General features: G+C 49.8%; 1 protein-coding gene and 1 long non-coding RNA gene across 5 annotated transcripts in view; both read right to left on the reverse strand.

Annotated features, from left to right (window-relative positions):
- Positions 1-16,423, reverse strand: part of LOC114595021 (uncharacterized) — a 52,897-nt gene extending 36,474 nt beyond the window's left edge. Inside the window, exon 1 of the long non-coding RNA XR_013391217.1 lies at positions 15,383-16,423. This is a non-coding gene — a long non-coding RNA (uncharacterized LOC114595021). The remainder of the gene's footprint in view (positions 1-15,382) is intronic.
- LOC144326065 (vomeronasal type-2 receptor 26-like) overlaps positions 7,688-18,708 on the reverse strand; it is a 54,564-nt gene continuing 43,543 nt past the window's right edge. For all 4 annotated transcript variants that reach the window (XM_077921842.1, XM_077921843.1, XM_077921841.1 and 1 more), the window contains 2 exons: positions 9,516-9,642; positions 7,688-9,109 (listed from right to left, as the gene is read on the reverse strand). In XM_077921842.1, coding sequence (XP_077777968.1) covers positions 8,211-9,002 — 792 coding nt within the window. In that variant the 5' untranslated portion in view covers positions 9,003-9,109; positions 9,516-9,642 and the 3' untranslated portion in view covers positions 7,688-8,210. The remainder of the gene's footprint in view (positions 9,110-9,515; positions 9,643-18,708) is intronic.

Consider the following 18,708-nt stretch of genomic DNA (forward strand, 5'->3'; position numbering starts at 1 on the left):
CCATTTTAACGGCCCCTTCCAGCTGAGGGGAGGGGGCGGCTTGCTTCCTGGCCTCCCCTCCCCTCTGGGTTGAAATTGGGGGGGGGGTGATGCCCTTACTGATCCATGGGGGGGGGCTTATAAATGTGACTCTCCCCCCCATTCTGAAATCAGGGAGGTTGTAACCGGAGAAAAGAACAGAGGAGTGACTTCGCCGGTGGCGCCCTGAATTTTGATCCTGTGTTTTGTTCGCCAACCCTTTGTTGTTGTTTTTAAAAAGATATTTATTGAAGTTTCAAACATGTTACAAAATAAGAAAAAAAGAGAAAAAAGAGAAAAAATACAAATTAAAAACAATTAAAAACAAATCAATCTTTTCATGTCTTGTCTTTCATTTGCTTGTTTCCTTGACCTCCTCACACCTCCCTTTTTTGTATTCCAATTCAGTTAGTTACTCCAGCAAATCCTTTCCTTCCTTATTTTTATCTTAATCCTTTACCTTAATGTATTATAGCTTTGTATTCTCACCTAGTAACAATCCATTTTTACATATTCCTTTATAACATTACTGCTAAAACCACTTAACTTCATTCCGACATCATTCTAACATTCATTAATTTTGCAGTATTTATGTAAGTAGTCTTTAAATTTCTTCCAATCTTCTTCCACCGACTCTTCTCCCTGGTCTCGGATTCTTTCGCCGACTCTTTGCACGTGTTGCAGACCTGCACGTCTGTAGCTCAACCCCGTGCAGCGTAGCGTACAGCGATCCCCTTCGTTTCCTCCTTTCCCCCATTCATAAAGTGCTTGACCAATCCCCAAGCGCCCTTCCTGACAGCGCCCTCTTTCCTTTGCCAATCCGAAGCGCGGGATCAGGAGAGGTTGCGAAGCATCGCCCTCTAGCGACGACTGCGCTGGTACTGCAGCTGCCAAAGCAGGGAAGGGCGAAGAAGCCATGGACACCAACGGGCTGCATTTGAGCGACCCTCCATTGAGGAGGAATCTGGAGAAATAAATCAGAATAAATCCTTCCCGGGACGGGTTGGCATCCTGCCCAGGCTGCTTCTTCAGGGGGAAGGTGGCCATCCGAGGAGGAGCTTGGGGCTGAGCCTGGCATTGCCCTCATCTCTGAACCTGCCCTATGGCATAAGGGTCAAGCCCTCCATCCTGACTTGGGAGGGTCGGACACCAACCCATCCAGGAAACAATGTCCTCCCGGTCTCAGTGTATTGGAAAGACAAAGGTCTGGAGGGTCAGAGATGGCAGGTATTTCCCTTTGCCTTACATTTGGGATGGACACGGCATCAGTTTTCACCCCAGTACCACACCTGTTCTATGACATGTTCACGACAGGTGTGTGATGCTTCCAACAAGGTGTTGGGGGTAACCTGGAGAAACTTTTTAAAAGGAGGAGCCCCCATTGTTTGGGGCTTCTCTCTGCATCTTCTATGCTGTATTCGCGAGTCATTGTTATCGGAAAGTTTTTCCTGATGTTGGTTTGGAATCTCCTTTCTTGTAACTTTACAATAATGTTCTGACTTTATATACATACAGTGGTACCTCGGGTTACAGACGCTTCAGGTTACAGACTCCCCTAACCCAGAAATAGTACCTCGGGTTAAGAACTTTGCTTCAGGATGAGAACAGAAATCACGTGGCAGCGGCGAGGCGGCAGCAGGAGGCCCCATCAGCTAAAATGGTACCTCAGGTTAAGAACAATTTCAGGTTAAGAACAGAATTTGTATCTATAAACCAATAGCAAGAGATTCAGATGACGTTAAAGAATGAGTTTATCAATCAGGTACCAATCAGAACAAAGTGAATGGTCAGAAATAACATCTCAACTGCGAAAAGAAGAATGGTTGGTGTAAACCCGAAACCAACTTAATAATTGCATTTCAATGGGTCTGCTTTAGGTTTCATTGCAATCAAGACGATGAGATAATAATAATAATAATAATAATAATAATAATAATAATAATAATAATAATAATAATAATAATAATATTGCTTTCCCTGGCCACTCTGGGCGGCTCCCAACAGAATATTAAAAGCACTATAAAAATCACAGCCACAACATGCATTTAAAGCATTTTTGGAGCTCTAAATTGCAGGTAAAACAACTGGCGGGTGGCCAAGGCCATTTTGGCCTCTGTTGTCCAGGGCGCCGGAGCCGCGGGACGTCGGGAAAAGGGGGAAGCCCTTCTAGGTGCCTCCAAGGGAATGAGGAAAAGGACGAGGTCTCTTGGAGGCTTCCTGGGTTATGTGGGTTTATTAGTATAATAATTGGTTATTCTGAGTTTATTAGCAGGCCAGGAGGAAGGTTGCGCAGGGCAGCCTGGGAAGGGCGAGGGAAAGGCTGTGAGGAAAAGCCTTGTCTCTTTTTCCATCGCTCTGCCCCTCCATCAAGTTTAAATGGAAGAATCCAAATACGCCTAGAGAAAAATAAAATGATAGGAAACAGGATCCTTCTTTGGAGAAGAAGGGGCAGCAAAGCATGCTGGGAAGAAGGACCTGAGGGAAATGAAACCTAACAAAGGATAATTTATCAATAAAGCTAATATGTGAAACCTAACAAAAGACACCTGGGGATTTATTTATTTGGTTATACAGTGGTACCTCGGGTTAATAACTTAATTCGTTCTGGAGGTCAGTTCTTAACCTGAAACTGTTCTTATCCTGAGGTACCACTTTAGCTAATGGGGCCTCCTGGTGCCACCACGCGATTTCTGTTCTCATCCTGAGGCAAAGTTCTTAATAGCATTTCTGGGCTAGCGGAGTCTGTAACATGAAGCGTATGTAATCCGAGGTACCACTGTACACTGGAAGAACGGCTAAATTTCAAATTATAGGAAACAGGATCCTTGTTTGTGAGAAGAAGGGGCAGCAAAGCATGCTGGGAAGAAGGACCTGAGGGAAATGAAACCTAATAGAGGTTAATTTATCCATAAAGCTAATAAGTGAAACCTAACGAAAGACACTTTCAGATGTATTTATTCAGTTAAACATTGGAAAATGGGTAAATTTCAATTATAGGAAACAGGATCCTTGTTTGGAGAAGAAGGGGCAGCAAAGCATGCTGGGAAGAAGGACGTGAGGGAAATGAAACCTAATAAAGGGTAATTTATCAATAAAGCTAATAAGTGAAACCTAACGAAAGACACTTTCAGATGTATTTATTCAGTTATACGTTGGAAAATGGGTAAATTTCAATTATAGGAAACAGGATCCTTGTTTGGAGAAGAAGGGGCAGCAAAGCATGCTGGGAAGAAGGACGTGAGGGAAATGAAACCTAATAAAGGGTAATTTACCAATAAAGCTAATAAGTGAAACCTAACCAAAGACAATTTGGGATTAATTTATTTAGTTATACATTGGAAAATGAGTAAATTTCAATTATAGGACACAGGAGACTTGTTTGTGAGATGATGGGGCAGCAAAGCATGCTGGGAAGAAGGACGTGAGAGAAATGAAATGAAACCTAATAGAGGTTAATTTATCCATGAAGCTAATAAGCGAAGCCAAACATAAGACTCCTTGAGATTGAATTATTTGGTTATACACTGGAAAAACGAGTAAATTTCAAAGTTATTCATGCTGGGATTCAACCATGGGCCTGATGGAGCTGGCAGTGCATGCTGGGAAGTCTGCCGGCGGAGGCTGGCGGGAGTTGCAGGGCCTTTTGAAGGTGGCCCCTTCCCCTCCGAGGGCCACATGACCCTCCTCCTCCGCCAGGGACACCAGCGCCTGCAGCCCGTCCAGCTGGCCAGAGTCAACCAAGGGCCGGAGAGGCTGGCAGGGACGGGGCCCCCAGGTGAGCCCGGGAGAGAGAGAGAGGGGCCCCTGGGGGGATCTGCACTCTGCACGCCCTCAGAGGCCGAAGAGGCTGGCAGGGACGGGGCCCCCGGTGAGCCCGGGAGAGAGAGGGGCCCCTGGGGGGTGGATGCTGCACTCTGCACGCCCTCAGAGGCCAGAGAGGCTGGCAGGGACGGGGCCCCCAGGTGAGCCCGGGAGACAGAGGGGCCCCTGGGGGGATCTGCACTCTGCACGCCCTCAGAGGCCGGAGAGGCTGGCAGGGACGGGGCCCCCAGGTGAGCCCGGGAGAGAGAGAGAGGGGCCCCTGGGGGGATCTGCACTCTGCACGCCCTCAGAGGCCGGAGAGGCTGGCAGGGACGGGGCCCCCAGGTGAGCCCGGGAGACAGAGGGGCCCCTGGGGGGATCTGCACTCTGCACGTCCTCAGAGGCCGGAGAGGCTGGCAGGGACGGGGCCCCCAGGTGAGCCCGGGAGAGAGAGAGAGGGGACCCTGGGGGGATCTGCACTCTGCACGCCCTCAGAGGCCGGAGAGGCTGGCAGGGACGGGGCCCCCAGGTGAGCCCGGGAGAGAGAGGGGCCCCTGGGGGGTGGATGCTGCACTCTGCACGCCCTCAGAGGCCAGAGAGGCTGGCAGGGACGGGGCCCCCAGGTGAGCCCGGGAGACAGAGGGGCCCCTGGGGGGATCTGCACTCTGCACGCCCTCAGAGGCCGGAGAGGCTGGCAGGGATGGGGCCCCCAGGTGAGCCCGGGAGAGAGAGAGAGGGGCCCCTGGGGGGATGTGCAATCTGCACGCCCTCAGAGGCCGGAGAGGCTGGCAGGGGGAGGGCCCCCAGGTGAGCCCCGGAGAGAGGGGAGCCCCTTGGGGGATCTGCAGTCTGCACGCCCTCAGAGGCCGGAGAGGCTGGCAGGGACGGGGCCCCCAGGTGAGCCCGGGAGAGAGAGAGAGGGGCCCCTGGGGAGATCTGCACTCTGCACACCCTCAGAGGCCGGAGAGGCTGGCAGGGACGGGGCCCTCATGTGAGCCCGGGAGAGAGAGGGGCCCCTGGGGGGTGGATCCTGCACTCTGCACGCCCTCAGAGGCCAGAGAGGCTGGCAGGGGCAGTGACCCCAGGTGAGCCCGGGAAAGAGAGGGGCCCCTGGGGGGATTTGCACTCTGCACACCCTCAGAGGCCGGAGAGGCTGGCAGGGACGGGGCCCCCAGGTGAGCCCGGGAGAGAGAGGGGCCCTGGGGGGTGGATCCTGCACTCTGCACGCCCTCAGAGGCCGGAGAGGCTGGCAGGGACGGGGCCCCCAGGTGAGCCCGGGAGAGAGAGGGGCCCCTGGGGGGTGGATGCTGCACTCTGCACGCCCTCAGAGGCCAGAGAGGCTGGCAGGGACAGGGCCCCCAGGTGAGCCCGGGAGAGAGAGAGAGGGGCCCCTGGGGGGTGGATGCTGCACTCTGCACGCCCTCTGAGGCCGGAGAGGCTGGCAGGGACAGGGCCCCCAGGTGAGCCCGGGAGAGAGAGAGAGGGGCCCCTGGGGGGATCTGCACTCTGCACGCCCTCTGAGGCCGGAGAGGCTGGCAGGGACGGGGCCCCCAGGTGAGCCCGGGAGAGAGAGAGAGGGGCCCCTGGGGGGATCTGCACTCTGCACGCCCTCAGAGGCCGGAGAGGCTGGCAGGGACGGGGCCCCCAGGTGAGCCCGGGAGAGAGAGAGAGGGCCCCTGGGTGGATCTGCACTCTGCACGCCCTCAGAGGCCGGAGAGGCTGGCAGGGACGGGGCCCCCAGGTGAGCCCAGGAGAGAGAGGGGCCCCTGGGGGGATCTGCACTCTGCACGTCCTCAGAGGCCGGAGAGGCTGGCAGGGACGGGGCCCCCAGGTGAGCCCGGGAGAGAGAGAGAGGGGCCCCTGGGGGGATCTGCACTCTGCACGCCCTCAGAGGCCAGAGAGGCTGGCAGGGACAGGGCCCCCAGGTGAGCCCGGGAGAGAGAGAGGGGGGCCCCTGGGGGGATCTGCACTCTGCACGCCCTCAGAGGCTGGAGAGGCTGGCAGGGACGGGGCCCCCAGGTGAGCCCGGGAGAAAGAGAGAGGGGCCCCTGGGGGGATCTGCACTCTGCACGCCCTCTGAGGCCGGAGAGGCTGGCAGGGACGGGGCCCCCAGGTGAGCCCAGGAGAGAGAGGGGCCTCTGGGGGGATCTGCACTCTGCACGCCCTCAGAGGCCGGAGGCTGGCAGGGACGGGGCCCCCAGGTGAGCCCGGGAGAGAGAGGGGCCCTGGGGGGATCTGCACTCTGCACGCCCTCAGAGGCCGGAGAGGCTGGCAGGGACGGGGCCCCCAGGTGAGCCCGGGAGAGAGAGGGGCCCTGGGGGGTGGATCCTGCACTCTGCACGCCCTCAGAGGCCGGAGAGGCTGGCAGGGACGGGGCCCTCAGCTGAGCCCGGGAGAGAGAGGGGCCCCTGGGGGGTGGATCCTGCACTCTGCACGCCCTCAGAGGCCAGAGAGGCTGGCAGGGACGGGGCCCCCAGGTGAGCCCGGGAGAGAGAGAGGGGGGCCCCTGGGGGTGGATCCTGCACTCTGCACGCCCTCAGAGGCCGGAGAGGCTGGCAGGGACGGGGGCCCCAGGTGAGCCCGGGAGAGAGAGGGGCCCCTGGGGGGTGGATGCTGCACTCTGCACGCCCTCTGAGGCCGGAGAGGCTGGCAGGGACAGGGCCCCCAGGTGAGCCCGGGAGAGAGAGAGAGGGGCCCCTGGGGGGATCTGCACTCTGTACGCCCTCAGAGACCGGGGAGGCTGGCAGGGACGGGGGCCCCAGGTGAGCCCTGGAGAGAGAGAGGGGGGCCCCTGGGGGGATCTGCACTCTGCACGCCCTCAGAGACCGGGGAGGCTGGCAGGGACGGGGCCCCCAGGTGAGCCCGGGAGAGAGAGAGAGGGGCCCCTGGGGGGATCTGCACTCTGCACGCCCTCTGAGGCCGGAGAGGCTGGCAGGGACGGGGCCCCCAGGTGAGCCCGGGAGAGAGAGAGAGGGGCCCCTGGGGGGATCTGCACTCTGCACGCCCTCTGAGGCCGGAGAGGCTGGCAGGGACGGGGCCCCCAGGTGAGCCCGGGAGAGAGAGAGGGGGGCCCCTGGGGGGATCTGCACTCTGCACGCCCTCAGAGACCGGGGAGGCTGGCAGGGACGGGGCCCTCAGCTGAGCCCGGGAGAGAGAGGGGCCCCTGGGGGGTGGATCCTGCACTCTGCACGCCCTCAGAGGCTTCGTAGTCTAAGCTCAGGGGGCTCTTTGAGCCGGCATCTCTCTGGGGGGTGAGGGGTTTCTTCCCATTGGTCAACATCCTTCTTAAATTGTGGTGCCCAGAACTGGACACAGTATTCCAGGTGGGGCCTGACCAAGGCAGAATAGAGCTCAGTCTTGTAAGCCACTGGGATTAGTAGCAATATAAGTAATAATAATCACAACAAGAATAGACTTGGTTAACAAATATTTATGCTGCTTAACTGTGTGTGCATTGCAATCACTTGTTCATTGTTGTGCGTAGTAATTTTAAGTGCATTCTTAATATTACCATCAATGTGCAATACTTTTAAAATGCATCATTAATTTAAATATAAACACAGAAATAAATGAAGCTCTAAATTCATCGGATGATGACCTGTGCCACAAACTGGGAAGCAGGCAGAGGGGCTTCTCGGTGGTGGCGCCTGCCCTGTGGAACGCCCTCCCCGCCTCCTTTCACAATGACTCACCCAGATTGGCGCCTGCCTCGCCTGCCTCGCCCGCCCCTAACCCTATCCCTAACCCTGGCCAATGCAATAAAATCCACTGGATCCCAGTCACGGCTTGGCTAAGGTCAGTTGCTACTCTTTGGAACAGGGAGCAGAGCTTACACAATACAGAAATTAAACCAACAGACTACGTAAAATGTCTTAAATGAATTTCTCAGTTTATTGATGTACAAAGCTTAGGAGAACGAAATGATGTGAAGTGAGCTTATGAATGATAGTGCATAAATGCGGGAAATGGAGCATAGAAAATTGAAGACATAGAACTGGCATAACCAAACAGTATTGTTGAATATTAGAATTGATATGGTTAATAGGTAGTCATGACAAAGCAAACAGACTCAAAAACCTAACTCCTCTCCCTCTAAACTATCTTGTTGTGAGATAAATATAAGTTTCCAAAACACAAAATTATTAAAAGATAATAGTTTACAAACTGAGGGCAGTAGACCAGGACTCATTGTAGTCCTTGGCAAAGCAAGGGAGCAAAACATTTCCTCCCATCTTAGTGTTCATGTCAACAGGACTTCCTAAAATCCAGGCTAAGAAGGAACACAATCTCTTTCAGAGATGGAGAATAAACAGCATGGGTGAGTAGCTGTGTTTCCTTTATGCACTTCTGGACATCATGAACATGGACTATTTTAAGAATCAGATGTCCCCTTAATTTCTGGTTGTCAGGTGCTCCTTTGTGTTCAGATCAGGCCTCAGCACAATAATGTAGCACTTGGGAAGGAAGATGCAGCCCAGAAGCCCAGCACTGGAGGCCAACATAGAGAAGATCTGCACGGCCACCATGTACTTGCCCTTGGTGCTCAGGTAGGTGGGCACAAAAGACACCCAAACACTGCAGAAGACCAGCATGCTGAAGGTGATCAGCTTGGCTTGGTTGAAGGAGCCAGGCAGCTTCCTGGCTAGGAAAGCCACCGTGAAGCAGGTGGCAGCCAAGAAGCCCAGGTAGCCGAGGGCAACGTAGAACATGGCCACAGACCCTTCGTTGCATTGCAGGATGATCTCTTCCACCTGGGAGCGCATGTCGGACTCTGGGAATGGGGGAGAAGAGCCCAGCCAGATGGTGCAGATGAGAACTTGCCCCCCAGAACAGGAGATGACAATGGAGTTGGCCAGACTCTTGCCCAGCCATCTCCTCACCCTGTTCCCGGGCTTTGTGGCCAGGAAGGCCAGCACCACCGTGATGGTCTTTGCCAAGACAGAAGAAACAGCAACTGAGAAGATGATGCTGAAGGCCGTTTGTCGGAGAAGGCAGGTCTCTTTCCTTGGGCGCCCGATGAAGAGGAAGGAGGACCGAAAGGAAAGCAGGAGGGAGACGAGCAGGATGTAGGAGAGGTCCCGGTTGTTGGCTTTGACAATGGGAGTTTCCTTGTATTTAATGAAGATTCCCAACACAATGCCTGCTGTTAAGGACAAGAAGAGGGCAACAGAAGCTAACACCATTACCAAATATTCTCCATAAGTCAGGAAGGTGGTAATCTTGGGGACACATTGATCTCTGTCCTTTTTTGAATGGTGATCTTCTGAGCATTTGGTGCAATGTTCTGCATCTGGGAAAGAAAAAAAGAGAGGCTTACATCCCTTATGATCTGTGCTCTACAGTGATACCTCGGGTTACATACGCTTCAGGTTACATATGCTTCAGGTTACAGACTCCACTTACCCAGAAATAGTACCAAGCCATCTGGGGAAGAGAGAAAGAATGGCTGCAGCATCACTTACATCCCTAATGATCTGAACTCGATTACATTTTGAAGAAATCCTAGAGATTTCTTCCTTATGGTCATTCCTTTAAACTCTCTTCCAGGATGTAATGAAGGTGATTAATCCTAAAGGAGTTGAGGAAGGAGCCACATTCCCCAATGTCTGCAGAATTCTCACAGAAAGTGTGTGAGACTGAATTTCTGCCCTACATTTACTCTCTCCAGAAATACCTTCTCCCTTGGAGTCACCCACCTTCCTGGGCGGAGAAGGTCCCTTCCGCACACCGAGCACAAGCATAGCAGCAAATGGGCTTTCCTTCTAGAACCACCTTGGCATATCCAGGTCGACATCTCTCTGTACACCTGGAACGAGGTACGGCCTAACCAGAAAGACAAGAAGGTGCAAGAAAGAGGAACAGTTAGGAGTATTTGTTTGTATGTAATTCACTCATAGAGTGAATTCAAATGGATCTCTGGAATGCAGCTTTTGACCCCTCATCAGGGTCCTTTCAACCCCCCACTGGCCATTGCGGTGACCAGAATATCTTGTTCTTCATAATTCGTTCAGGACAACTGAGGTTTGCTCCACAGAACTCTGTTTCCTCTTCTCCATTTACCTGTTTCCCTGCTTAATAAATTTAATATGACTTTTCCAAGTATTGGTTTCCCTCACTCTGTTCTTGAGGCATGCAGGGTTTCCTCTCGTTGCTGATCTATTTCCCTAGTTATTTCTCGTTCATATGCCGTTCCTTAACATTAACCTTATATCACATCCTTCAACAACAGCTGTGCACTTCTCAATTCCTGTAGATACAATAGTTTAACATTTTCAACATCTAGAGGTGAACTGACTACACAAATCCACAATAAATCAGTAATTATCATTTCTAAAATAAATTACTTTCCATCCTTCTGCATGTATGAAAGCCCAATAATTAACTTTTACTAGGGGCTTTCCCTTTTCTTCTTAGCTATGTAGTCTTTTCTGTCGAAAATTCTGGTGTCTTCTCTGAGGACCTCTGGGCTCTATCCTTTCTTTTTTATTATTTTTATTTTTTTATTTTTCGACTGATAGTCAGAAATAAAACACAGAAATAAAACACAATACAGAATTATGAACTAAAACATCATAGGGGTACATGAATAAGGTAGGGCCACAGCACTAAACGTCTCACAGATAACCCACATCAAGGCATTCAATTGTACGTTTCCGACGCTTGAGTGCCAGGAAAAGGAATTTAGCCACTGACAAAGTTGTTTTCCTAGAAGACTTATTTAGCAGATATGCTGTCTGCTTTCCTCTTTGTCAGGGACTAAGCTGGGGTAAGTATGGGGTTATAAGATACTGTCTTAAATCGTTGTAGAAGGGACAGCTCATTAAAATGTGCTCTGTGGATTCTACCTCACCCAACGCACAATGGCATAATCTCTGGTCATATGGGACTCCTCCATATCTTCCCTTCAGAACCGCCGAGTCAAGAACATTCAGCCTAGCCGCGGGAAATAGTCTGCGGTATTCCACGTAGTGGATATCCGCCAGGTAGCGAGCTAGAGCAGCTCGGTACATCTGCTCCCCCAGAAACAGCCCTGGTTTCACACGGGCTATGTCCTCCTGTCTGGCAATATCCCTTAATCTCTGGGCGATCACCGCCTTTGCGTGGCTATACGTCATGGACTCTATCTAAAGGGAGGACAACCCGCCCTTCTGCACTTCCTCCACTATCTCCCCTTCCCATGGAGATTTAAAGTTATCCCTCAGAATCAAGGGGGCCAAACCCACCGGTCTGAAACAAAGCTTAAGCCAAAGCCATAACTTCGCTTTCAGGGCCACATACCTAAAGGCTTGACAACCGGTTTCCAATCTCATGATCGCACCTGCCACGGAGGGGGGGATCCTGAGTATGGCCCTGAGGAATTGGGTTTGGATAGATTCCAATTTTTCAAAGTCCCTACGTGAGCCCAAGGCAATGCCCACCAGCAGAAGAGGGAGGACTTTCATTTTAAAGAGTCGCAAGGCAACTTTGACAGTTTGTGCCTGTTTCTTAGAGTACAGGGTTCTAATCACCAAGGCTGCTTTCGATGCGTTCGAGGCTATGTATTCTCTGTGCGCCAAGAAGGACCTATTTGATCTAACAACCTGACCCAGGTATTTGAAGCAGCTGACCTGCTCTAAAGCAATACCATTAATTGACCATAAATTAGGTTTCGGTCGAGCGGCAAAGACCATTATTTTGGTCTTGGCATAATTTAGTTGGAGCTCATGTTGGGTCACATATTCATGAAGAGCTCGAAGCATCCTCCTTAATCCGATGGGGGACGTAGCTAATAGGGCAGCATCGTCCGCATACAGCAGGACATTCAAGGCTCGTCCTGCCAGTTTTGGTGGATGGAAATCAGTATTTGCCATATGCACCACTAGCGAATTAATATAGAAGTTAAACAGGGCAGGGGCAAGCAAACAGCCCTGTCTTACCCCCCTAGTGGTGGCAACCGGATTGGAGACTAGCCCCTTGCTATCTAGCCTAATCCTCAGGAAGGTATTAGTATGCAAATTAATAATCAGCAGGAGAAGGCGGCGGTCGATAGATGTCGCTGCCAATTTTGCCCATAGCTGGTTCCTGGGAATTAGATCAAAGGCCTGCTTAAAGTCTATAAAGGCGACGTGGAGGGCTTTTAGGCCATTGTCAGCATACTTGGTGGCCAAGTGATTTAGGATTAAGATTTGGTCTGTTGTTGATCTTCCAGGGCGGAAACCCGCCTGTTCCTCTGCGATGATGTTGTTGCTTTCCATCCAGGTCGTTAATTTGTTAAGTAGAAATCTTGAATAGATCTTCCGGATAACATTTAGCAGGCTAATTGGTCTAAAATTGGCCGGGTCTGTGCGTGGCCCTTTCTTGTGGATTAACACAATCAGTGCAGAGTTCCAGCTTGGAGGAAATTGTGCTGTTTTGTTTATGTAAGTAAAAAGAGCTGCTAAGGGTGGACACCACCAATCCTTATTGGCTTTAATAACATCTATGGAGATAAGATCGTCTCCGGGTGCCTTGCCCGCCTCAAATTGGCCTATAAGTGTTTCCACTTCAGAGCAGGTAACAGGATCCCACTCAGGCAAGGGGGCCAATTCTATCCTTCCTCCACTGGCAGCGTGAGCTGCATATAAATCGGAGAAGAAGCTTTCCCAGGTGTCAGCTGAAATTTGGGGTTCTATCCTTGACCACGGTCTACCCAGGTATTGAGAAATTTGGTGCCAAAAGGAGGAGGGATTTCTATTTTCTGCAGCTTTTAGAAGGTTGTTCCAATCATTTCTTTCTGCCACAAGCTTCTTTTCCTTTAATAGTGCTTTATACCTTCTCTTGAGGTTCATAAGGTGACTGCTAGGTGCGGGGTCATTTGATGCCCTATATGCCAAGAATTCATTATATAGGCTCCACCAGTCTCAGTCTCTAGCAGCCTCCAGGAAACAAGATCTCACCATCATGTATCCTGTTCACAGTAATGAGGGTGGTATTTCTCAGCATTCTCCATTGATTGATTTTTATTTACTGTATTCATATTTATTCCTTTATTTATTGATGTACTGAATCTATATACAGGGACGCGGACTTATAAAAAATATTGGGGGGGCCCGGGAAAGCTCATGAATAATAAATAAGCTCATGAATATGCAAATAAAGTGGCGCCGCCTCCTCGTGAGCGAATAGGGGAGAGCGTGCTGCGCCTATTAATCAGCTCCAAAGGAAATTGGGTGGAGCTTTTGCTTGGGAGGGAGGGCAGGAGGCATGCAGCCCGCCCCTCCCTGTGCATTTTGGGCTGGGGGAGGGGCGGCGATGGCGCTCTGCTGGAGGGGCACCGGAGATTATTGGGGGGGCGGAGCCCCCCCAAACGAATTTTTGAGGGGGCTCGGGCCCCCTCAAGCCCCATGGAGTCGGCGCCTATGTCTATATATCGCCCTATCCCTGGAGGTCTCAAGGCGGTTCACAGAACAAAAGCAAAATATAAAATCAAAATAAATATAATCAAAATAAAAACAACAAGCCAATAATACCCCCCCAAAAAACCCCACATTTTAAAAGGGCTTAGAATGCCTAGGATACAATGCTGGGACCCCTTCATTCGGCTGTTGTCCATCCCTGAATGTCCAACATCTTCTTAAAAACCTCCAAGGAAGGAGAGTCCATGGTTGGATCCAGCTCCTTCTTTGGTGCTTGTGAGCAAAGTTCAGGCCAAACTTCCAACTCCCAAACACACCCCTTGACTTCTGTCCAACATGTTTTTCTCCAGCTCTGCACCTGCCGCTTGAGCCATTCAAGACTCCAGAAAGTTATTGTGGTGAAACTTATTCCACTTAGAATAATCAAAATTATAGTGATCTCATCTTCTGAAAGCTCAGGAGATATTTCAGGAGATTGCATGAGCTTTGGAAAGCAACAACAGCATGGCAATATTAATTGAACTGTGACTGGGAAAGAAAAAGTTGGTGCAGAGAATCTTTCCTGTGATGCAGACAGACTGAGTGAAGATGCAGAGCTGGCGAAAGAGGGGTGTGCCTGCCTTGTGCTCCTAGCTCTGAAGGTAGAGTTGAATACCACCCAGATTGGAAAAGCCCAGGCAGTCTGGCCTTGCAAGAGTCTTTGGGTTCTTCTGCTATGCCTCCTTGGTAGGTAAGAGGAGGAGGAGGCAGAGCCAGAATGAGATCCCTGCTCCTTCTGTTGCTGCTTCTGCTGCTCATGATGCCCTTTGGAGTCTGTTGGAAGCACAAGGCGAAATGCCGCTTGAATCTGGTCAGGGATGAAACGGATGCTCGCAATTACTACCCCACTTTCTCATCAGTGGGATCATCTCTCCAAAACGCTTATATAAGGAAACTCCGTATGTCTTTTCTCAGACACCCTTCGCCAGGAATGAAAAGTACGTACGTCATAGTTTCATGGTCCTCCAGTCCTTCTAGTGGTTCCTGTTTATCAAGGAAAGAGCACCTTTCTCACGGCTGGGGAGCCAAGGCTGTCCTCATGTTGCAGGTCTACCCTGCCCTGACCATTGGTCTTGCTGGCTGGGCTGATGGGAGCTGGGGGGTCCACTAAAAGATTCCACCCAAACCTCTCCCATTTCCTTGTTCCCTGGGTCTTCCTTAGTGAAACACTCTCCTACCTTTGAGCTCTGGAAATTATCTGAATTTCATGGCTTCCTGTAGGTGGGGAAATTCAGTGCCAACTTTTGAACCCTGACCAGATTCATTGGCATTCTTGCATTCTTCTATTATATCCTTATAATGATATAATATTATAGATGACCATCAACAAATTGTCGTTAAAGAATGCTATAGTTTTAAATCCTACAGGTTAATGTTTGGTGGCTGGAGAGCAGGAAATATGTGCTTTAACTGAAATGATAAATAAAATAATATGAGTCAGGATACTTCCTTGTTAGTGGAGTCTAAAATGTGAAAAGGAATTATTCCTTTTCTTCACACACACACACACACAACACACACACACACACAACACACACACACACACCTGCTCTCATTTCTAACGATTGCAATGGTTGACAAAGTAGGTACCTGTTTCCTAACCCAGAGGGTGACATGAAACTCAAGCAATTTCCAAGCAACTGAGATTAATAACTTTATGTTTATTCTATTTGGATCACAGTTCTCTTTATACAACACAACAGGACACCTACATCTCAGAATGAAAAAAATCTCTCTTGAAAATAGGTGGATATTTATGGGAGAAGAGCAGGAATGATATGCTTCAAATAAAATGATTATATAAAATAATACAGACCAGGGGGTGTCCTCATTGGTGGAGTCACTGATCCAAAATATGGACAAATTATAAATTTTACCACACATTCAAACCTGAAAGCCACCAGGCCTCATTTCTAAGTAGAAGGGGACTGAGGTATTTGGTGCTTCCCCTCCTTCAATAAAATTGTCTCTTATCTACCTATAGTCTAGCACCTTGGAAGAAGGCAAAGACCACTGCAGGAAAAGTAACCAGTGGAGCTGCTTCCCAGTATATCACACATTTTGAGGGGCACCTTCATTTCTTACTCATAGAACCAGAGTAGAATAGAATCATAGATTGCAGAGATGGAGGGAACCCAGAGGAATCACACCTGAAGCATCCATGACACATGGTCACCTTCGGAGGGAGTCTGTTCCACTGCTGAACAGCTCTGTGTGCTGTTTGCATCAAAGCTCCGGTCATGGAGCAGAGGTCTCCAAATTTTTGTTCTATGTTAGACAGGAAAAGGTTTGATATTAATGTTAAAATGTAAAAGCTCCGGTAATGGAGCAGAGATCTGCAAATTTGTATTCTATAGGTAAAGGTAAAGGGACCCCTGACCATTAGGTCCAGTCGTGGCTGATTCTGGGGTTGCGGCGTTCATCTCGCTTTATTGGCCGAAGGAGCCGGCGTACAGCTTCCGGGTCATGTGGCCAGCTTGTCTTTATTCTATTTATTTTTTTATTCTATACTAGACTGTAAATGGTTTGATATTAATGCAATAGGATTAATCAATAAATACTAATCCCCCCATCATATGAATATCAGTTTCACTCTTTTTAAAGGATTCATTTGTTGCAGGGAGTCAACTAGGCTCTATTCGTACATGTTGTCTTTTCCGCTCACCATCCAAGAGATCAACCAGGATCTCAGGCTCTTACCCAACATCACCCTGGGCTACAACCTCTATGAGAACTATTTTGATGCAAGGATGACTTCGGACGCCATGCTAGAGCTGCTTGCAGGCAGTGGATGCAATATTCCCAATTATCACTGTGGAGAACAGAATCCCCTGCTGGCTGTTCTTGATCAGGTTGATCAATGATGTCTTGACCGTCCAATAACAGCGGAAATGCCACTCCTCCTTTCCACAGCAGCTGAGATAGGAGGGGGATTTGGGGTGCTCAAAGAAAGGATATAGCCAAGAGGTCCTTAGAAAAGACACTATCTATTTCCGAACCAGACTGAGAATTTAAGAATTCTGGACAGAATCTTTAACCGAATGGACTACGTAGATAAGAAGAAAAGGGAAAACACCTAGTAAAAGTGAACTATTGAGTTTTCATACATGCAGAAGGATGCAAAGCAATTTATTTTTGAAATGATAATTACTCATTTATTGTGGAATTTTTAAATTTGTGGAGTATGCTCACTTGTAGATGTTGCAAATGTTAAACTATTGTACGTGTGGGAATTAAGAAGTGCACAGCTGTTGGTGAAGGATGATAAGGTGTTTTTTTTTAAAAAAACTATTGTAATATAAGGTTAATGTTAAGGAATGGCATATGAACTAAAAATAACTAGGGAAATAGATCAGCAACAAGAGGAAACCTTGCATGCCTCAAGAACAAAGCGAGGGAAACCACTATTTGGAAAAGTCATATTAAATGTGTCTTAATTAGTGGTTGAGAGATTATCAGAATCCTGAAATTTGGGGAAATCACATTTCAGACTCCATTGCCATTTTCTTTGAAGATTTTTTAAGCAGGGAAGCAGGTAAATGGAGAAGAGGAAACAGAGTTCTGTGGCGCAAACCTCAGTTCTCCTGAACGAATTATGAAGAACAAGATATTCTGGTCACCCCAATGGTCAGTGGGGGGTTGAAAGGACCCTGATGAGGGGTCAAAGGCTGCAGACCAGAAATCTGTTTGAATTCACTCTATGTGTAAATTAAGGTAGAGGTAAAGGGAACACTGAGCATTAGGTCAGGGCGTGGCCGACTCTGGGGTTGCAATGCTCATCTCGCTTTACTGGCTGAGGGAGCAGGCGTACAGCTTCTGGGTCATGTGGGCAGCAGGACTAAGCCGCTTCTGGTGAACCAGAACAGCACACGGAAACGCCGTTTACCTTCCCGCTGGAACGGTACCTATGTATCTACTTGCACTTTGACTTGCTTTCGAAAAGCTAGGTTGGCAGGAGCAGGGACCGAGCAACGGGAGCTCACCCCGTCGTGGGGATTCAAACCGCCGACCTTCTGATCAGCAAGTTCAAGGCTCTGTTGTTTAACCCACAGTGCCACCAACGTCCCTATGAGTGAATTACATACCCACAAATATTCCTAACTGTTCCTCTTTCTTGCACCTTCTTGTCTTTCTGGTTAGGCCGTACCTCGTTCCAGGTGTACAGAAAGATGTCGACCTGGATATGCCAAGGTGGTTCTAGAAGGAAAGCCCATTTGCTGCTACGCTTGTGCTCGGTGTGCGGAAGGGACCTTCTCCGCCCAGGAAGGTGGGTGACGCCACGGGGGAAGGAATTTCTGGAGAGAGTAAACACAGGGCAGTAATCCAGTCTCGTACACTTTTTGTGAGAATTCTGCAGACATTGTGGAATGTGGCTCCTTCCTCAACTCCTTTAGGATTAATCACCTTCATTACATCCTGGAAGAGAGTTGAAAGGAATGACCATAAGGAAGAAATCACTAGGATTTCTTCAAATCGTAATCGAGTTCAGATCATGAGGGATGTAAGTGATGCTGCAGCCACTCTTTTTCTCTTCCCCAGATGCAGAACATTGCACCAAATGCTCAGAAGATCACCATTCAAACAAGGACAGAGATCAATGTGTCCCCAAGATTACCATTTTCCTGACTTATGGAGAATATTTGGGAATGGTTTTAGCTTCCGTTGCCCTCTTCTTGTCCTTAACAGCAGGCATTGTGTTGGGAATCTTCATTAAATACAAGGAAACTCCCATAGTCAAAGCCAACAACCGGGACCTCTCCTACATCCTCCTCGTCTCCCTCCTGCTTTCCTTTTTGTCCTCCTTCCTCTTCATCGGGCGCCCAAGGAAAGAGACCTGCCTTCTCCGACAAACGGCCTTCAGCATCATCTTCTCAGTTGCTGTTTCTTCTGTCTTGGCAAAGACCATCACGGTGGTGCTGGCCTTCCTGGCCACAAAGCCCGGGAACAGGGTGAGGAGATGGCTGGGCAAGAGTCTGGCCAACTCCATTGTCATCTCCTGTTCTGGGGGGCAAGTTCTCATCTGCACCATCTGGCTGGGCTCTTCTCCCCCATTCCCAGAGCCCGACATGCACTCCCTGGTGGAAGAGATCATCCTGCAATGCAACGAAGGGTCTGTGGCCATGTTCTACGTTGCTCTCGGCTACCTGGGCTTCTTGGCTGCCACCTGCTTCACGGTGGCTTTCTTAGCCAGGAAGCTGCCTGGCTCCTTCAACGAAGCCAAGCTGATCACCTTCAGCATGCTGGTCTTCTGCAGTGTTTGGGTGTCTTTTGTGCCCACCTACCTGAGCACCAAGGGCAAGTACATGGTGGCCGTGCAGATCTTCTCTATGTTGGCCTCCAGTGCTGGGCTTCTGGGCTGCATCTTCCTTCCCAAGTGCTACATGATTGTGCTGAGGCCTGATCTGAACACAAAGGAGCACCTGACAACCAGAAATTAAGGGGACATCTGATTCTTAAAATAGTCCATGTTCATGAT

The sequence above is a fragment of the Podarcis muralis genome, chromosome 18, assembly GCF_964188315.1.
Source record: "Podarcis muralis chromosome 18, rPodMur119.hap1.1, whole genome shotgun sequence".
Classification (NCBI taxonomy): domain Eukaryota; kingdom Metazoa; phylum Chordata; class Lepidosauria; order Squamata; family Lacertidae; genus Podarcis; species Podarcis muralis.